This window comes from Apteryx mantelli, chromosome 1 (assembly GCF_036417845.1).
Source record: "Apteryx mantelli isolate bAptMan1 chromosome 1, bAptMan1.hap1, whole genome shotgun sequence".
In the NCBI taxonomy this organism is placed as follows: Eukaryota; Metazoa; Chordata; class Aves; order Apterygiformes; family Apterygidae; genus Apteryx; species Apteryx mantelli.
In genome coordinates this window covers 152,012,130-152,033,498 of record NC_089978.1, presented here as the reverse complement: position 1 = coordinate 152,033,498, position 21,369 = coordinate 152,012,130, and the positions used below count along the sequence as shown (strand labels likewise).

General features: G+C 44.2%; 1 protein-coding gene across 2 annotated transcripts; it reads left to right on the top strand.

Moving 5' to 3' along the window:
• The first annotated feature begins 804 nt into the window (after window positions 1-804).
• BPGM (bisphosphoglycerate mutase) lies at window positions 805-17,459 on the top strand. 2 transcript variants are annotated; one of them, XM_067306759.1, is made up of 4 exons: window positions 805-837; window positions 1,742-1,823; window positions 4,399-5,054; window positions 14,124-17,459. In XM_067306759.1, exons 3-4 carry the CDS (start codon window positions 4,454-4,456, stop codon window positions 14,300-14,302), a joined length of 780 nt encoding a protein of 259 aa, XP_067162860.1. In that variant the 5' UTR covers window positions 805-837; window positions 1,742-1,823; window positions 4,399-4,453; the 3' UTR covers window positions 14,303-17,459. The 2 variants fall into 2 exon arrangements, with proteins under 2 accessions (XP_067162860.1, XP_067162869.1); XM_067306768.1 differs by lacking the exon at window positions 1,742-1,823 and having other exon boundaries at window positions 827-837.
• Window positions 17,460-21,369: the final 3,910 nt, after the last annotated feature.

Here is a 21,369-nt window from a genome sequence, read left to right as displayed (position 1 = left end):
GGCCCATCACTGTGGTCTTTGTTTTGGTAGAGCTGACAAAACTGTAGTATCACACATGCAAATAATGTGTGCGCGTGTGCTCAGAAACCCAAATGGGGTGAACCAACATCTCTACTTTGATCCTTTACAGAAAAATGACCTGTTCTCTTAAGGCTGAATTCATAACTTTGAACTGCTTGATCAGGGGGGTGGAAGGGGTTGTCAAAATCCTGGCTGGCTCAACTGGAAATCAAGCTGGCCAAGGGAGGCAGGGCCAGACACCTTCCCGTCGTGATCGCGGCGGGGCTTTTGTCACTGACGCCTTCGCCACGGGCCGAAGCAAGCACCCTGTCCCACCTCCTCAGGGAGCCCCCAGCCACCCCCGCGTTCACTTCTAACGCCCCACAAGTGCTTTCAGCCTGTGGGGAGAGCCGCCTACAGAGCAGTGCGGGGCGCGGGGGCGGCGAGAGGGCCCGGCCCGACCGCCCAGAGCAGGGCAACCCCCGCCCCGCTCCGCTCCCCGCTCCCGCCGCGCGCATCAGCCAACGGCCGCCCCCTCGCCGCACCGCCCACAGGCGCGGTCTCATTGGCTCGGGGCCGTGCTCGTTTGCTGGGCCAACCAATCAGCGACCCTCCCTTCCTGCCACAGCGTCACGGGCGCGGGGACGCGGAGGGCTCATCAGGCCAGGCGACGGGCCCGCCCCTGGGCAGCGCAGCGCGTCCCGGGCGGCCGAGGGGCAGCGGCGGTGGGCTCGCGGGGAGGGGGCGCCTGCTTTGGCGGCTCCAGGCTCTCGGGCTGCGGAGCGGAGCTGTAGCTGCTCGCTCGCTCGCTGGCCGCAGTGTGCCGCCGTCCTCCGGGTAAGGCGGCTTTGACTTAATCTGGTGATTTCGTGAGATGGAGGGATGATCGCCGCGGGGAGGCGGGAGGCGGTTAACGGTCGTGCTGGGCCGTCCGTGAGGCGGGGGGGAGGCGGGCGGGGAGCTCCCTGAGGGGACGGCCGGGAGATGCCGGGCAAGAGGCGCCCTTAAAGGGACAGGGGGGAGCCGGAGCCTCGGGGGGGGGGGAAGGGGCTTCCTGGGAAGGGACCGCGTGTGAGATATCTTGTGTGTGTGTGTCAGTGGTGGTGAGGAAGAGCCCCTCCGGCCGCGGTGGAGCACCGCGGTGCTGCCCGGCTGCTTGATAACTCTCTGCCTCCTTAAGGAAGGCTAAGAGACACAGATGCACCACGCGGGGACTTTTAAAAGGGCTGGGCAGGTGTATTTGACCTGGTTGGAGTGTGTGTGGGGGGGATCACCTTCTTTTGAAGTTAGGCCTTAAAGCAGTGCTGTGCTAAAAACTCTGCCAGTGCGAGAGGTTATTGTGAACAGCTAGCTGTCTTCTGCTGTGCAGAGCCAGGGCTCTCCAGTGTTTCTGTCTTACACTGAGTCCAGGTGTGCTGGCTGGATCTGTAGCCTTCATGAAGTCCTGGAGGCTTCAGGGAGACTTCTCTGCATTAGAACCAAGGTAACTGCAGTCTAAAGTTTTGGGAAGCAAATGATGTCCTGGGGCATCTGGGAGACAAGAAACTTTCCCTTGTTGGAAATACAGGGGCTGTACTTTTGCATCCTTTTGGGAGGAGGAAATTGGTAGCTTTCCCAGCTTGTACAGGGGTTGTGCGCTATCTTTTTCTTTCGGTCCTGAGAGCAAATGATGGCTGACATAACCATTTGCATTTGCGGCTTCTTTCTGTGAGAGCACTCAGTGTTTATTCTCTTCCTGCAGGTAACTTATAGTGGCCTCTGTGTAGACCACCTCTTGAGTCTATGCTGGGATTTGTGTAGGTTGTTCACTTGCCTTAGGAAAGGTGAGTAGGATTATTTCTATGTGTTTCCCTGAGACTTTCTAGCTAAATTCTTCCATAAGTGGACTGATATTTAAAGAACCCTATCACTGCTAGTCCCTTCTAAGAATTTGTTTGAAAATGATGATTCTGCCTAATCCTATATATAACTGAACTGAAGTTTATGGACCCCAGATGAATTTAGTTCTTTGTATAAGTCTTTTCTGGTGTATTCCTTTAGCTATTTATTGTTTTGGGCTGAAAGTACCCAACTGAGAATGGGTGCAAACAGGTGCATCTTCTGTATTGTGTGTTTGTGGGTTTTTTTTTGTTTGTTTTTTTTGTTTTTTCTTGGGGGAGGGTTTTTTTTAATTTGGCCTTGTAAATCACTTGATCTGTTCTTGTGGATAATACAGTCTATTAGTCTGAACAATGAAGTATCTGAAGAGATGGAGCTTTTTATGGTGTTATGAGTCTTGTGTAGCAGTTCATGCTGTGAACAGACTATGCAATTTTTAATGGTATCCATGGAACATGAGGCAGGGAGGGGGGGAGAGTAGTTTTGGCATTAGGCTGAAAGCCATCTAATATTCCTTTGTTATAAGACTGGGATCTTAAAGGGTGCAGTTTAGTTCTCTATCTGATGTGACTGGTAGGAACACGAACTTGAGTCCTAACAGAGTTGAGGTCTTTCTGTAACATGTAGCTGATTATCATGAATGGAAGAAGTAGAGCATATAGGGATTTCTTGTCCAAAATCCTCCCTGTCCTACACAATTTAGTTTTTTTTTTTATGAGATCACAGAAGACTTGCTACCATCCCTTCTATTTACTAATTGTCTGCTGTATGTCAGACAATATCTGCTGATATTCTGTAAAATCTGGCAGTCCTTAAAGGCTTTGTAAATCTAAGCTGTACCAGTAATTAGAAGAAGTTGAGGAGGTGCTGCATCGCATCCTTGTGTGATGTAGACTTTCTTCCGTGGGAGTAAAGGAAAATTAAGTTGCTGTTCAATCAAACAACATCAAACTGCTGAGACTGTTAACAAATTGAGCTTCTGTATATAGCTGTTAAAAGCTTGTTTGGTAAAAATGAATGCTGACATTGTCCTTGGTGCTTCCTAAAACCAGAATGCATGAGCCTTATCCATACTGCTGATGTAACTAAAGGTCAGAGTGGGCCAGGATTTTCAAGCTCTTGATTTGAGACACCTGGAGACTTGGAGTGTGATTCCAACCATCTCCAAATGATTTGTATTTATGGGAGCTCCCATCATCTCATCTCTTCTGGAAATCCAGTCCGAAGCTGGATGTGCAGAAACTGGACCTCAGCTTCTTCAGCCTCCTGGTGCCCGTGATTTTGGGGCCATATGAGGAAGGAAGGGTTACCTGATGGTCTGGTCATGCATCAAGAAGGCTGCTATGCTAAGCTGAGGTTGAATGGTGTTGCCTGCTAATGGTCCTTTGAGTATACAGCAACACCCCCAGTGCAGGGCAGTGTTGCAGCTTCTTTCCTGCTCAGGCCATCCCTGTCTGCTCTGACATCTCAGTTCAGAGTGATCAGGTGGCTCTCAAGAGAGTCATAGTGCTCTGTTAGATGGACTTTTCAGGCCTTGCACAAACAGCTGAAATATTTTTGGCCACACTGGAAAAACTTGGGTGGGAGGACATGGTCCAAACTTCCCCTAAAGAAAAATCAGAGGCTTCTGTTGCTTCGACAACAGGAGCAGAGAAAATGCAGTTCTATTTGATCTTTGGAATGTGCAGTTGTCCATTATTTAATAAGGACAGAAAATAGGCTGTTTGTGCCTACAGCAAAAACCAAAACCATTAATCCTTGCGTGTCAGAATCTGGCACTCTAATTCATAGACACAGAGAGAGAAAATATACTTGAAAGGCAGGAAGAAAATGGAATACTCCATAAGATCACTTCAGGACTGTATGAAAAAGGGACTTACTCTAGGATGCAACACACAACTAGTAGTTGTGATGTGGCAGTAGAATTTGGAGGAGTGGTGGGGGAAGGGAGAGGTATCTAGTGGAGGAGGAGGTGGTGGCACCCTGGGGGAAAAATGAAGTGGAGAGATTGGTGTAATTAGCAGGGTAGGGTGGGGGGAATGTGAGGAAACAAGTTATGTAGAGCATGTAGAGATGGTGAAATCTCTTTTGAGAACTAATAAAGTTTGAATTCCGTGGTCCTTCTCTCTTATTGCTGTGGCTCAGGATCACTGCTGCTGTCTGTGTGTCTGCATTCCCATGCAGCCAGTGTAGGTCTGGCAGATGTTGCAAGCTTGGGCTCCATATCTCACCTCTAATGAGGCTTTGAGTCACCAGTGAGGTCTGCTTTGCTGGTTGGGAGCCACTGATGTTGACTTAGTCCCTGTTTAAGGACTTGAGCGAAATCTGTAGACAGGGCTTTTCCCTCTCACATGAGAATGGGAAGTCAGGAGACCTCAATGGTGAAAACTTACTCAGTAAACACCTGTTTCTCTTATTGTATTGATCCTGATAATTGTGTGCTCTCTGCTGCCATACTACTACTTGTAATACGTTTTATATGGGATGTAGTAGATGTAGCTGTTTCATGTCTTTCTTCAGATGCATCGTTACTAGATGCCAGACCAATCTTCATCTGTGTCAAGCTGCAACCAAAATGGCAAAGTACAAGCTTGTTCTCTTAAGACATGGAGAAGGAGCCTGGAACAAGGAGAATCGCTTCTGCAGCTGGGTGGACCAGAAGTTGAGTACTGATGGGATAAAGGAAGCTCAGAACTGTGGCAAACACCTTAAAGCACTGGGTTTTGAGTTTGACCTTGTATTTACCTCTGTACTGAGCCGTTCCATCCAGACTGCATGGCTGGTCCTGGAAGAGATGGGCCAAGAGTGGGTCCCCATTCAAAGTTCCTGGCGACTGAATGAACGTCACTACGGTGCATTGATTGGTCTCAACAGAGCAGAAATGGCTCTGAATCACGGAGAAGAGCAAGTGAAAATATGGAGGAGAAGCTATGATGTTACCCCACCTCCCATAACTGAATCTCATCCATACTATGAAGAGATATGCAATGATCGCAGGTATAAATGCAGTGACGTCTCTCAGGATAATCTCCCAAAGGCTGAAAGCTTAAGAGATGTCCTTGATAGACTTCTTCCTTACTGGAATGAAAAGATAGTGCCAGAACTGAAAAGTGGCAAAATGATCCTCATATCTGCCCATGGCAACAGCAGCAGGGCGCTACTCAAGCATCTGGAAGGTAAGGGTCCTCTTAGCTTTCCCCTGTTCTCCTTACTCACCTGCTTGAAGCTTTACACCTTTCTAACTTAAGTGTAGCAAGTGCAGTTTGCTCTCTAGCATACAGTACTTCTGTCTGGACGATATAACATCTGTGGTTTCCAAAGAGAAAGTGAAAGGCTGACCTACTGAAAGAAGAATCAAACTCTGGCATGAGAGAGGTGAGGAATAGTTAACTGGGTTAATGTAGTTCTTCTCTTGAAGAGCCAGACTATTTCCCCTCATTCCTCACTGCCTGTTTTAAATCAGTTTTAAACTCTGGAGTCTGTCTCAATAGACAGCCTCAGACTCCCTCTTCCCCCTCCCCGCCCCCCTTTCATTTATTCAGCTGCTTTGTCAGGAAGGTTGAAGTCATAATCAGTTCATTAAACAAGCATTGCTGTAACAGCAGAATAAAGTGCTTGTCTTGGAGTTGTGGAGGAAATTGACTGTGGTGGATTATTTCTTTTGAGACTTTATTCTTGATAACTCTTTACTTACAAAAGCTGCTGTGACAGGGAGTCTTTGTAGAGAGCAGGTAATGGCTAAAGTTTATGCGTGTACACTGTCATTTTGCAATATAGAAAGTGTCTATTGGTGAACAGTTAAATGTAGCAGCTCAGCATAGGGTTGTTAATTTATTTGGGATCTAAAAAGGAAGCAAGTGTACCTTGTAAGTCATTGTCAGTCCGCCCCCACCACCTTATTAATGACATGGCTTCTAGTTTCAGCCTTCCTTAACTGGAAGACAAACTGTATTAATTTCCTTATATCCATGGGTAGAGTTAGTGACTATACATGAGTGCAGTCTGCTAGAGGTGTAGTTGCAAGTATGCACAGACTGGATTTTGCTCCCTCCCCCCCTTTTTTGTTGTTTTTGTTAAGCCCTAAAACTCTGTGTGCTGTTGCACTTTTGCATCAGGGCATGCTGGAACAGTCAGGACAGCTGATCCTCTAGCAGGAGTCAAATGCCCAGGGCATAAGCGTATACCTTATGGCCTCCAGAACTGCAAAGGTAGTGAATTCTGGGCTACAGATCACTGCTCAGGTGCATGAGGAAGACTGGTTCAAGCCAGTTACCCTGATGTGGTCAGTGGCTTATCCAAACTATATGAAATGATAAAACTTAAAGGAAAAAAGTGTGGAAGGGCCCCGACACCTTCCCCTCCCTCCAAAAGTGCTGAATCAGTATAGAAAGCCATGCTAACAAAGCCCTCTGGGGGTGGTATACTGTAAGCTGACCAGAGTTTCTGCATGAAACCCTGAGCCACATTGCGTGCTGGCACAAGCCAAGGCTAGAGATGACAGCATCAGCAACTAGTAAAGGTTATTTTAAAGATAGTATGGCCAGATTCCCTCTTGTGTTGGTGCAATTTGGGACTAATTATAGCTGAGGCTGAAGCTGGAATAACTTCATCCACAGCATAAGTTAAAGAAGCTGCAAAGCTCTTCTTTGAGACAGTCTGTTAGCTAGGTAACTCCTCAAGGGCTGCCTGCACTACAGCTGTTAGGTTTTTTTTTTAAGTGGAATAGAGCTATATTCCATGTCTGTACTACACTAGACCTTGTCCCTCCCAGTGCACATGTGTGTAGTGAAATCTGAGGCAGAGCCTGGCAGAAGGTCTAGTTCTGTTGACCAAGGGCTGTCCATCAGCTGCCCCAGCTCCCACACAGGAGTAGTTGCCAGGTAAGTGATGGCTCTTTTGCCTCCAAGCAGTGTTAGATCATCTGGATTGCTGCAGAATTGACCTGGAAGGTTGCATGACCAGAGAACTTTAAGACCTGATACTGCAACCTGCGTTTTTCTCAGAACTCCCACTTACATCTATCAGGATATAGGAGGTTTTTTGTCTGTGTTGCTGACTGTGTCTCCCTTTCTCTCCTGAAAGGTTGTGAGTCTCTGCTGCTCTGGAGCCTTGCCCAAGTTGGACCTGATTCAACAATGCTTAAAGTTTGTCAGCCTGCTGTAGTTCTAGCATCTGCTGTGGAGTGGACTTTATTTTGTGTGTTTTTTTTCACGACAGGCTTAGTGTTCCCTGCACCTGAGTAAAGTTTCTAAGCCCCTTTATCTGTTTATCTTAGCTAGAGCTGTGGTTTTTTTGGCATTTAGAAAACTGGGCTCCAGATGCCTTAAGAAATCCAAGCATACATGACTGTTGTGATAACTTAGTCATAGTTATAACTTTTAGTCTTTGAGGCTATTGCTGGGAAACTTTAAGTGGCAGTAAGGATAAATGTTTTCATTTAACATGGATCTGAAGAAACAGACATTCCAGGGTGAAACTTTGTTCAAAGAATGCCTCTTCTGAAAGGTTTCACAGGTTACCCTTAAAGCTGCTATTTCAGAGAGGTGGTTTTTTGAAAACAGGCTTGCAGTTCTTTGAATCTGAATGTTTTCCTTGTTATGATTAATTGGCAAAGGGCTTGAAATGTTATGGCCTTACTTTCCACTTGCACACAAAAGAATCATCAGAGCAGCAGAATGTCAGGTTAACAAGGCTTTGATTGCAGGTTTGGATTTCGTTTTTGTTTTTTCAGTGCTCAGATGAACCTCACTAGGGTGTATGAAAATGTCTGCAGGATCTGTCACAGTTTTCATGAGAGATGACTTCATTAAAAAGAAGAAAAAAAAAAAAAGCAATACCCCAGTAATTTTTCTGAAAACAGTGTTTAAGACAATCCTGGCCATACTCGTGTATGCACTTGGAGATCAGAAACAGCTGCTCTGAGAGCTTGCTTTTCTGTCCCTGTGGATTGGAATAACCCTTCCTCAGTGTGCTGTTGAAGATCTTGAAGCTGCAAGCTGTTGGCCTCCAGTGGGGATGCTTGGCTGGCTGACTTTTTGTAGGTAATACCCATGAATTTAGTGAACACCACCACAGACAAGCATGACCGTTTTTGTGCAGGCCACTGCTTTGTGCAATCCTGTCCATTCAGTGCAAGTAAGATGCAATGTTGTCATCAAATTTAAGTTTAGTGAGTGGGCTTGTCCAGTCCTTTAAGAGCACTTATCACCTGAAGATGATGCAAAGAATACATATGATGATGCTAGGAATCATTGGCACCACTAAAAAATGACAGAGCAAGAATTTTCATTCCCTGTTGGTAGGTATGGGAAGGCTCTTTGAAAGTAAGACTCTCTTCCTCTTATGGCAGTAGTTTTATTTGCTGCAGGATGCTTCTTGTCATGACTTAGCAACTGTTCTGTTCTGTGTGACACCAACTGGAATGGACTGTAGCATGTAAGTTGGGTCTTCACATGGGACATGTTTTTTCTTTTATGATATGGTATATTTTTGCACTGAAAGAGCAATGACCTCAAGAAATGAGGAGGGCATAAAAAAAAATATCAGATTTGTTAGATAAATTTCACTCTGGATGCTGAAACTGATTATGGAAACACCAGTTTTTAAAATCTGCTAAATAAGCATCCTAAACACTTAGGGTCTATTTACAGGTGATTATCTCAAATCCTTCAAAGGAGGAACAGTTTGCTCTTTTATCTGATACTATTAGCCTAATAGCTGTGCCTAGCTTGTCCTCCTTCTGTTGAAGGAGTGACTGGACACTAGGTCTAGTGCACTGTTTTTTCCATGTGAGTGGCAGAAGGAATCCTGTGCTGCCATCTGGCCCAACATGTTTCTTCCTTCCCCCTGACCAGTTAGTTCTTCCTGGGGACTGGCATTAAATACCTCAGGACGGAGACCCCTGGGTTTCACAGAGGCCTGATTTTATGCTTTCCTCTTTTGAAATATTGCTTTCTTCTGGGTGTGGAGTGATAGTTTCTGAACAATTGGGTGACAAGGCCCAGTAAAACTGGGGATGGAGGAATTGGTCTCTGAGGGAAAAGATGCAGATGTGCCACCTGTTGGGCTTGACTGGCTGTGGTCACAGAGCTGGGCCAGAGCTCCTTAACTGGTCTCCCAGGTAGAAGGTGGAGACTGGGGAGGGCCTGATACTGTTCTTACCATCTGGTGAGCAGGGAGAAGGGTTGCTCTCGAGGGTTTTACTTGTTTGCCTTACTGTGGGTGTGATACTGGTCATGGTGCTCCATAGCTTACATGCTGGAGCCACACATCATGAGTCCTGGTGGGAACTGTGTGTTGAGTTTATTTTGCTGATGGTTGCAGCCTGGCCTTCTTAAGGAAATACCACTTATGTGATTGTGTTGTCTGAGGACAGTTGCAGAAATTGGCTTCATGATCTAACATCTCACTGCTTCTGGAATGAGATGGTTTTGCACTCTCCCTTGATTCCCCTTCCCTCCCCTCCACTTCCTACTCTGTGCTCCTGTTGCTTGCTTTCCATAAGCTTGTTGGACCTTCTGCAAACTTACTTGACCTTGAAACTGGCAGTAAACAGCAAGAAGTGGGTAGCTTTCCATCCATCAGGTTGGCTAGTGGAATTACTGAGCTCAGGAAAGAAGGTGGCAGGTTGTGGAGGTAGTGCAAAGGGCTGGATCAGCCTGGCCCAGCTCTGGAGCTGAAATAGTAAGGCTTCAGAGACAAGCTGTTGGTTACTCCCAACACTTCACTGAAGGTGATGTGTATAGTCTCCTCCAATAACTTTAGAGCAGACTGATTTCAGGCATACTTGCATGAAAAAAGTCTTAATGTTTTTCCCCCCCTTCCTAGGAAGGCTAAAAAAGAGGTAAGTGTGTGTCATAGTACCCTACCTGAGAGGCAGTTACAGAATAAGCACATCTGTCCCCATGCTGGAGAGACTCTGAATAATGCTTCTGCCAAAGCTCAGTCCAAGGGCAAGATGTATGCTGGTAGGCTCCTGTGGTTGCATGCTCAGAGAACTCCTCATTTGTCATAGTGTTGCCTTGAATTCCTGGCTGTGGTAATGCAGCGTGGATCTCTGCTCCAGACAGTCCCGGACCTTTTTCACTTAATGCCATAGTTAACACCTAAAGCCAATAGCAGCAGACTTTGCGTCTTTCAGACTGTTTAATCTTGGACTAGCTGAGGAGCTCAAGATGGGCTGTGATTTCCTGTTGCATGGGAGTAGGATAGATACCATGATTTAATGTTTTCTTATATTAGCCCATAGTAGGATGGCCTCAGTAATGAGCACTGTCAAATTTGGGCAACAATCAGAAGCTGTTGACATAATGATGTAGAAGGGAGAAAATCTGGCAGGCAGAGAAGGGTGGAACAGATGTAGATAATGTGCTGCAGCCATGGTGGTAGCCTATGATCTCCCTTTTTTCCTTAAAATCAGCACAGTGAGATTAGATGCTGTAAAGATTAATAGCTAGATTCCAATACTGTGCCCAATTCCCTCTTCTGTCTATCCTATTGAAGCTAGCCCCCCTGCCAGCCTGCCTGCAGCTATGATCCCATTAAGGAGGGCAGAATCTGGCCTTGAGTTTTTAGCATATTCAACTAAAGTTCAGTGTTTTCACTAAGCTTGCAGGAAGGATGCAAGGACCTGATTTGGATCTCTATTACAAAGCAGCAATTACAGAACAAGCCCATCATGGCTGAATTTATGCATGTGATCTTATGTTTTGTTAGATGAATCATCTGGCCTCAGATGTAGTTGACATCCAAGGGAGGAGGAGTGTAGCTAGTTTCAGTAATTGTTGTGGTTTTTTATGTTTTGGTGTTGCCCTGTCCATAAGGATGCAGGGAAAGAGCTTGGTAAGAACAGGTAAGAGAGGGAGAAGCTTAACCAACTTTTAGAAGTTGGCTTTAGATGGTCAAAATCAAGTGCAATGGGTTTTGCATCTGTAGGACTCTCTAGAATGTAAATGTTTCAAAGCACTTCATGGCCTACCAGATAAAGGCGAATGCTTAAGCTTGCATGGAGATGTGAGGTGTTCTTTATGCAATGTATCTGCAAAGTCAATCTTAAATAACATCTTTCAATGAAAGATCACACCATAACCATAAAAACAAAACAAAACCCCATGCCATAAAGAAGTACCAGCTTGCATTGTTTTGATCATCCAGTTCAGTTAATTGAAGCATAGGTTGGGAAGGAATCCTGAATGTGACTTTGAAAGTTCTTTTTTTGTATAAAAGTGCTGTACAAATCCTTATAATGGTTATGTGCCTAATTCCTTCCTGCTATACAGCTGCTGTTGAGGAGCAATGTTTAACAAGCGTTCATGAGATAGAATGGGAAATCTCTGTCTGAGATTTTTGGGAAGAATTTTAACTAGGTAGAATGCAGTTGCCCAGTTAGCATTTTATCTGAGGTCCTGAGGAAGACATCTTGAGCCTCACTAAGTGCTGTGGGATATCATGGCTATAAGTAGGCGAGACCTTAATTTTAAACCTCCTTGGAGGAAAAACTACTTCCAGCAGCACAGTACCCTTCAGCAGTGCTGAGATCCAGGCTTTGATATTACCTTGGAGGGAAGAGTTGCTTCTGCAACAGTCCTTCTGATTTCCCACTGCACCTTGCACTCAGAAGTTGAGTCCTTGCCCTGGTTTTACCCTTCTTCCCTTGTGAGACAGGATGAGGTTGTGGGACAGGCCAGCTTAGGTGCTGAAGTGCAAGTAAATGTCACTTGGCTATAGTTACAGAATGTGAAGTAACTGGATAGCAGGTTTTGCTCACTCTTGCAATGGCCGGAGCGGAAGGTGTGCTCTCTTTAGTGCCCTTCTAGCACTGCTGGGGAGTGCTCTCTGTGCGTTTAGCTTGCAACTGAAGAGCTTGTGTGTCAAGCCTGATAAGCATCTTGCTGAACAATGGATTTCCCTATGCAAATACTGTAACAGTGCTGAAATAAAGCAACAGTACATTAACGTGTCTCCTCAGGATTTTCTTCCGTCTTCAACCTGCAGTTCCAGCCTTCTGATTGTGAGGCAACACTTCTACACAAAAAAATCCTGAGGAGGAAAAGCAAGTTGCAGCAAGCATGTTGGCTATTCTAGGCTGCACTCTTTTTGCCTTGTAAATCAGTACTGTAGTTGACATCGGTTTGGTCACTCTGTTCTTTAAAAAGGGTAAAACACATTTCTGAATCATGTAGCTACTTAAGCTCCTTTTATTTAATCCATCTTTAGAGGACTCCTTTATATATCCTGGCTGCTGACCACATTATGTGGTTTACCTAAATTCTCCTGCATGTTTTCATTTGCTTTGTGCAAATCCAAATATTTTAGTCCAGGGGATTCAATTTTAGAGGTGGGTAAAGGACTTCCCAGGGCCAGATTCCCAGTGGATGCATGGGGGCATAGGTATAAATTATTGTTATAAAATCTAAAATGTTTTAAAAATCCTTCAAATGAGAGTTCAGGCAGCTTGACTGTTACTTTTGCAAACCAAAGTCCTTGAGCACAGTGCTTTGTCTGGTAGACAGGCTTGGTATTTTTCCTTTTGGCATCTGTGTGATTTTAAAATTTCAGGTGCTGCTTGAAAGCTTCTCTGTGGGTCTCTAGTCCTCCTACCTAGAACAGCTGAATTATGTATCCCTTGTAAAAAGGGATGGCTTAGACTTGCAGAGGGTGTGTGTGTGGGGGGGAGGGTGTTAAATGGACTGTGGCTCAATTTAAGACAGGGTGTAAGCCTCCTGCAAGAAATTGTCTGTTTCTCCAGCTCTGTGCCCTTCTGAAATTTGGGGCTAATCTCAAAATAAATACTTAGCTTAAACCAAGGCAAGAATAGGTCTCTGCAAAAATTGCATACTTGTGTGGTCTCAGGGCAGGGGAATAAAGTGATTCTCACCTGTTTGAGACCAGAGAGTCAGCTTAAAGGTTTTGGTACTCCTCTTTTTTTAAAGAGTTAAGTCCTGATAATGAGTCATGATCAGTGTGTATAGAGGCATTTGTGTTGTGTGGGCTTTTTTTTGCTGTTCATATGTTGTCTCTGCTCTTCTACTGAATGTGAAAATCTCTGAACTTACACCTGTGTGTTCAGAGAGCCATCTGTTTTGTCAGCTGCTCCAGAGGATGTTTTTTCTCTTGCCCTTTGGTCTAGTTTATCTGTTTAGAAGCTTGATTGTGTTTATTTTCTAAACTTGGATTACTTGAAGTTGTCCTGCTTTAAAACAACAGGCTGTCATAGGACTTCAATGTTCCCCAAAAGGGGGGGGAAACTGTTCCCAATGACATTAGCCTTCTCTTGCCCAAACTTCTGGGGGAGTAGTGGCTTTGCAGTCATTGCCTCTTAATGCGTTTATTCAGGCCTTTTGTGAAAACTTTACTCAGAGGCTGTCTTGAAACTTGCTTAGATGCTTGGATATAAACGTAACCAGCCGTTTGATTGAAAGTAGATCCCTGGAATGTCTTAATTATATAGCTAGATGAAATAGTTAATTTTCATCCTCAGGTACATCTTATTTTGGTGAAGTGAAAAAATACAGGAAACTGCTCCAAGTTGTGGAAACTGAAGACTCTTCCTCCCTTCCTTTCTTCCCCCCCTCCCCCCTTCCATTTAAAAGTAGAAATAAGTAGTCTTGTATCTAGTAATTCTGGGAATAGTAACATAGGGAATAGTAATGTACTAAAACTTGCTTCTGAGCAATCAAATGTGGGCAGACACTGATGCTCACACTAGGAGAATTTAAATACTGCTTTTAAGATGCAGTTTGTATGAAAAGCTGATGCACAGAAAATTTAAGAAAAAGATTAACCCTGATATCTTGTGTCCTCAGAGAGGCTGTTTGTATTGGTTACTTAGCAGAGGTTGTTTCCTGTTGGAATGGCATCTGTAGGCTCCAATCCCCTTGAGCTTTGGGTTATATGAGCATGAACAGGTTGGGAAGATGTGGAGGAGAGCTTACTGTCCTGAATATTTTAATAAAGGAAGTATATACTCTCTAGGGCAGAGTGTCTTCCTGCTTCAATTCACATGTGTAGACCAAAAAGTGAAGAAAGTCTTCACCTTGCTGGGAATTTCCTCCTGTAGCTTTTGCTAAACCATTCTTCCAAAGCTGTGGTCCAGGTAGGAATGGACCCTTGAGAGTAGTTGCTGTTGCTCCAGCCTCTGTCAGCAGGTCCTTGTCAGTTTGAAGACTGGATAATCTCAGAAATAAGGCTGGGCAATGAGGAAGCCTTGCACTAGGTGTAACTCTGTGGGCTTTTGTCTTTGGCAGGCATCTCCGATGAGGACATCATCAATGTTACTCTCCCCACTGGCGTGCCCATACTTCTTGAACTCGATGAGAATCTGCACCCTCTGGGCCCTCATCAGTTTCTGGGTGATCAAGAAGCTATTCAAGCTGCCATCAAAAAAGTGGAAGATCAAGGGAAAGTTAAATCGGCTGAGAAGTAAAATCCTACTGACCAACACAGTCCTCCCCTCTGAAGTGTGTGGTAATAAGTGATGCTTTATGTGTGAGTGTTAGGCTGCACTGTGCAGAAGTCTCAATTTCAAGCACTAAATAAGTGGAAGGGACAGTTGTTGAGTCTTGGTTGGTAGATTAACCCTCTGCCTTTCAAAAACTGGAATTCGAATCTCAGTGTGAGATTATGGATATTGGGGAAAAAAGAGAGCAGTTCAGGTAATGGAAGCTTTCAGGGCAATCTGTTCCAGATCTAGGCTTGAGGGAGGCCTGAAAGGATTAATGGGATATGTTAAAGCCCTCTACCAATAATCAGTCCTGATCTGTTGAGGGGAAAAGCTTGCACTGCACAACACCAGCTTGCTGGACTAATTAAGTCCTAGTGTTACAGGCGCTAAACTTTCTCACTGACAACATGGCGTCAGATAGGAGTTACTCCAGTGACTCTTGTATGTCACTGGCCATGACAGTCTGTGTTCTTGACAGTGTCTTCTGCCTTTCAGAATACTTTCAGCTGTACAGCTCTTTTCCTCTCCACTTTATTTTGAGTCTTTCAAGGCCTGCTCATGGTTCACCAGAGAATTTTGCAGATATGTTCAGGCTATTGTAGTTACCCTAGTTGTTTTTTATTATACTGTGCTCCTATTCTAGGTATCTAGAAGGTACCCCTTTTTCTCCACCATCTTTGCAAAACCTAGCATGACTGCATTTTGCTGGCTTGCAATAATGGGATTTCACTTGGACTTTAGTCCACAAACTAAGAACAAAGAGGTTTCCTGCTCAGTGTGTAAACTATCACTTAGTCTTTAATGAGTGACCTGAATAGCTTTTAAACATTTAAATAACATGTACTTCAGGCTTGATCATCTCTTAATAAAGTTGTTGGAAGCATTCCTGTTGACCTCAGTAAAACTGGACATATGACCCCCCCCGATCATTCCTCAGCTGCAGTGAGCTCTTGATAAATCTGTTTCACAGTAATACTACTGTGACATTCTCTGTTTCAGTTTCTTTGGAGGGCAGTAATAGAGATATGTAATGCCTGTAAGGTGTTACTGGGTGCAGTTCATATAGCCATCACACTAGCAGGAAGGAATATTGTCTGAAAGTGTCATGCTAAAAAGCTCTCCTCGCAATCATAACTAGATTCCTTCCAAGGGCAGTCTTGCTTGCTGCTTTGGCGCTAAACTTGAACAGTACACACTGTGGTTGGGTGTAGTGTGTATGGTGGTTTGGTTTCCTCTTTGTTTATGTGCACAAACATCAGGAAATTCCCACTTTTGAAGACTTGCTCTAATTTTGCTTGCAAATGTAAAGCCATTGTAACTTAAACTTAGAATCTGACTCAGTATCCAAATGTGAGCATCTTGAATTCTCAGTTACAAACGTGGCTGGCACTTGCTTATGCAGTTATTTAGGAGCTGAATGTGTTCTCAGCATGGCCCAGCTACAGATCCCACGAGAAGTTAATGAGAATTCCCTTGGTATAATGTGTGTTTTTTTGTTTTTTTGTTTTTTTGTTTTTTTTTTAAACCCAGGGTGGCTACATTTTTGCAGTGAGCAGCTCTGTAGCTCTCAAAGTGCAACAGGATGCCTTTTGTTTTGACAGTGCATTGTGCTTCTAACAGTGTTCCTGCTATGTGGAGGGATCCTTTCCAGGTCTGATGCCAGCTCACATTAGGGTAACACATACTCCATAAACTCTTGCTGGCTGGTAGTTTCTCTTGCATGAGCAATGCCTGGGCTTTTCTTGGGTTTTGTTTTTGTAGCATCTGCAGTAGGAACAAAGATATGTTTCTCTTTAAAAGCATAAAGCTGATAGGTTCCCCTTGCATTTTACAAGCAAGGGTAAATCAGATTTTTATTTCTGAAGAAATACTGTCAGCATCCCCCTGCCAACTACTGTAACTTTGACACTGATTGGCTTATTGCTTTCTATTTTTTCCCTCTATTTTCTGTGCATAGAGTAACTTTGAATCTTAGTTGATATTCTATACCTCAGAGTTAGTTTTCTGATTAGAAAATGTTTACCTGCCCATGCCATAAGGAGGACCACTGTCACTCAGGTGATTAGTTTCTTTCCCACCCCATCATTGAATAATGCGTGAAATTTAGTACTAAGTAAAAATTACTGTAGATCCATCAACAAGGCAAAGCTACCTGCCATCTGTGGGAACGGCATGTATCGGGATGTGTTGGCTTATAAGCTCTTACAGGCATTGACTATCAGTGTTCATATTTCTTTGGCATTGTGGTATTGTAGTGTAGGACAACCTCATTGCTGAGGACTTAAGATGCACCTGGAAAATATTTGGAAACAAACATAGCTGAACTGGGAGATGCACCCTGACAGAAAGGGAGGAGAGGGCCTTGTTGCCTGATCTCTTCAGGGAAAAACGGAAAGGTGGGTGAGTGGTGTAAAGAACTGTTAATACATCTTCCTGCAGCTGAATAGATGGAACTGATTGAAAACAGCCTTTCAGCAGGAGCAGAGACAGTAAGAAAAGAACAGCAGTGTGACACTTTCAGGTGGCACTGTTTCTGCAGTTTTTCCTTGAGGTAGGAGTGGTGATGGTGTCCTGGGAAGCTGAACTTCGATTGCTTTGGTTGTGACTCCAAAGCAATGACAAAATAGTTTGTACAGGAGTTTGTATCTGCATCTGGCAGCAGTACCACCTCACAAGTATCAATTGAAACCAGTTAGGGATTCATTGTGCTCTTTAATAGTGTTACTTTAACACCTTGCAGTGTTGGCTTCTGAACGGCCTTATAATTAAATTCTTGATTCATAAAAGACGCATCTGTACTGGAGAATAGAAGCCAGCTTTCATCAGCAGTGGCATAAGGACCTGATCTTCAGGCTTAGTTGCATTATAGTAGGGGGACAAATGAGAAGCTTGCAGGTGGCTTTGTAAATCAGCAGTTGGAAAACATTTTTCTCCGTGGTTGTGAGTATGCCTCAAAGTCCTATAAGCTAACCGATGTCTTCACATCCATGACATCAACTGTAGTTGATTTGATTTGTTTATGTATTTGTAACTTGTATTAGCAATAATAGTTCTGCAATCCTTTTGAAAACACTTTGTGATTATGGTGGAGCTGGCAGGTTCTTTACAGTTCAATAAATTCACCTAAAATAGAATTTCATTTGGCTTCGGTCTGTCTTCCTTCTGCTCCCTTCCCCTTTGTTTCCTTTCCAGGACTGATTGGTAAATAAAACTGACCTTCAGGGTCCCAGAGCTCCTATCAAGCTGTCCTTGATCATATATCATGCAGCCAGTTGGAGGATAAAAATAATGTTAGAGCAAACACACTGCCCCACTTATACACACAAAGAAGTTGGACTAGAAGGAAATACATACCTGTTTGAAACTGAGGGGACTTGGATAGGAACAACATGTTAAATGTTCTATGTTTAGTTCCAGAACACTAGAACTAAACAAAAGTTCAATGTTGCCTGTCCTTGGTGTCGTTCCCCCCCCCCCCCCCAAAGCATTATTATATGATGTTCTGTTTAAAACCATAGCTTCAGGAGACAAAGCCAACCCCTTCACTCCACAAAGAGCTCCGGTGTCAAGCAGAGATCTGACTACAATGATAAGTGTAGTAGACCCCAGTCTGCTGGGGACTCTGTTCTTCCTCTTGACCTTTACATAGAAGATCTTGGATACTGGGATGATGGGAGGCAGTATAAAGGCCTGAAAAAGGTAGAACATTCAGGTGGAAAATGAGGAAGACAAATGTGTGGCTTAAAACAAAAGCATACTGAGGAAACTGACTTTTTTTTTGTTAAAGCTGATGTTATGATGTGTTGAGAGAGTGAGGAATGGAGCAGCTGTCTGATAGCCATTTGTACACTGATACCGTACATTTTGGTGTTGACTGTGGGAGTGCTGCCACCCAACTGAAAGGTGCATTGGTGTTCTAAGGAGTGGTTCCAGCCACAAGTCACCTTTTATACTTTGCTATGCCTTGGCTAAATTCTGTCTTAGTTGTGCAGGTACCTCAGATTCTTCCTGAGTCATGTCCACTATTTCCTGTGTCAGGAAAAGACCATCTAAATACTGGCTTGACTGAATCCTACTTACCTTTTGCTATGATCAGCTCAGAGTCTGCACAGCCTGAGGTGTCATGGACTGCTTGGTCATTAGTTACACTTGGCAATTGTCTCGCTTGTCTTCTGTGCAAGCCGCAACCTCTCCTCAGCCTTAAATTCCTCTGAGTAGTAAAGAAAGCTGGTATGAGGACAACTCTTGCTGCTCAGGAAAGCTCTGAGCTGTGGTAGGGTAGGGACAGATTGCAGGGATTCAAATGGAGACTGCAAAAAATTTTGGAGAGAAGGAAACCTCCCACTCTTCCTTCTGTTGTGGTGGCCAAAGGTTCTGGGGTGGGCAAATATGAGAAAGAACTTGACTTCTAGCACCATGCAGAGGAGAGAACTTCATTCTCCTATGGGGAAGCTGGCTACCACAGGAATACTAGCATGTCTCCTAGCTAGTAGCTTCTTAGTAGCCTCCCAAGCCTCCTTGGGGCTATCGCAGCAGAATTTAGCAGAGGTGTTGCCACCACTCTATAGTAAGAAGGGGAGAGGTGGAAGGGAAGTATCTAATCCTGCTCCTTAAATTATGCTGGCGAAATGGGGGAGGGCAGTGCATATCAGGCTGTAGACATTACTGTGCTGTGAAGTCAAACTCAATGTGATAAAGTGGCCAAAGAATCACTTCTGAATGCTGTTTTTTTGGAAGGGGAGATTGACCAACAGTTGGAGATGGTGACACAGATGCTACAACTACTCTGTCAGGCTCCAGAAAGCAGTGGTGTCCCTAGTGGGACCCCTGGACTGGTCACTGGCCTTAGAAGTGCTGTGTCTGCCAGTATATATTTCATTAACATAATTGTCTTTCCTCGGACCACCTCCAACTGCTCTTTCTCAGCATTGCATGTAAGCTTGAGCCATTTCCTCGTGTTCTGCCTGGCACTTGCTTAAATGAAAAAGTACTAGGTAGTTATTAGGCAAGAGAAATTCTTTTTTTCTAGAGAAGCTGTGTAAGCCCCAGTGACAGCAATAGCTTAAGTAGATACTGTGGTTGTTTTTGGCCTCAAATAAAACAGTTGCAGAGCCAAGCAGTGCTTTGCTGCCACCTTCCAGGTCAGCTGTTTCTAGCCATTAGGAGCAAGCAGCACAATATAATACTGTGGAGAACCCTGGTGCTGCCAGAGCTATAAATTAAAGTGTTTGTCTTTTCAATTGGAGACTAAAAATATTTTCCCTCTCTGTGCCTGGTGGCTTACCTAGCAGAAGCAGCAGTACTGGAAAGAAAGGAGATATGTTTGCTATTAATCCTATCCTCCAGACTGGGGATGCCTTGCTGAGGAGTTACCTAGTGAATTCCCGTTGCCTGACAGATGCTTGACAGGCTCTCCAGACTGCTGTAGTGTGTTTGTGCAATGCTGCAGATAAAGCTGAGCAAGTTCCCCAGTTCAGGTCTGTGGTTCTGCAGCTGCTCCTGAATTCCATAGATTATGGATCCCAGGACCTGTACAGAAGGCAGTGGGTAATGGCTAAGCTAGGAATGGGCAAGCAGGTATAAAGATCTGCAAGTATCTCTCAGGTCAAAGCAATTGCTCTTGACAAAGATTGCAACCATAGACTTGACTTGCAGAAATGCAAGTAGACAACAGGTGGAGCAAGTGCATTGTGGTAAGTATGTGTGGAAAACCAGGAACAATTTTACACTCTTATGTGCATGTAGCAAGGCATATTCAACCACTCCTGAAAGGCAGCATGTTTTGGTTCTGTTTGCCAGCACTGCCCTATAATTTAACAAGTGGTGCAAAGGTGACTTAGTTCTGGTGTGGGGTAGGTTGCAATCATCATTTAGGTTTCTGGCACAAATCAGAGCAATTAGCCTGTCTTTTGTCTTGCATCAGCAGCTTCACTGGACTAGGTAAATTCAACAGGAGCGAGACTGGCAGTTTGCTCACATGTATTTAGTCTGCAAAAAAACCTCACACACCCCTTCATCCCCCCCACTAACCAATCCCAGTCAGGGACAGTGTGTTAATAACTTTGCATGTGTCAGGAGGGGCAGGGGGGAAAAGTCACTGTTACGTGAGAGAAGGTCAGCGGTGAGCAGATGCCAAATACCTGAAAGAATTTGGAGCCTTGGGTTTCTGGCATCCAACTTCAGACACTCTTATACTAATTTTCCAAAGACTGTCTACTCTCCTGCCTCCCTTATCTGAAGTTAAGTGGGAATTGAAAGAACATAAAACTGCTTAGAAAAGCAAGCCTATGTCAACTTCTAAGCTAGGCACTCCAGACACCTTCATGTGTATCTTGAAAAATGTTGACTGATGTGACTTATTCAAGCAGAGAGAGTCTGTAGTGTAGCTTGTACAAAAGGACCCCAGCAAAGCTCATACCAGTCTTGCACTGCAAACCCCAAATATCACTGCCTTCCTTTACACAACTTAGTGTGAAAAATGCTCATTAGTGTGATTTAAAACTCATGAGCTTTGGTTTTTGGAGTTTGCAGTAAACTCCAGCTTCAACCCATGCCTATGAGGGAATGCTTTTAAGGTATATGCACAAACAAATTCCAGATTTAATGAAATATGGTAGTAATTGATACTGAATTTTTTGTCAGAAAATAGCAAAGCAGAATAAACTTTCACAAGTTTCACTTCCCCAGCTGAAAGCCTTTAGAAGACTCACTGATATGAAAAGTGCTTTCTTTCAATACTGGAAACTTTATATTCTGTGCTTCATCTTGTATGTCACTGGCTCAAGTGATTTCCCCAACCAGAAGCCAGGAATACCCTGTATGAAGCTGTAAATCCTTCTCACAAGTGGCTGATAAGAGATTTCTAAGAATATCTGGGAACTGTATTTCCTCACCTCATCTCAGTATTGGGGATAATCGAGGTACCTATACAGAATAATCCTTAATAATATAAGGTTGCATATTCCTCTTCATAACAGCTACGTGCCTGGTCTTATTTACAAGTAAATTGTGTTGATCTCACTAAGCCCCTGCTGCATTTCATAACTGTA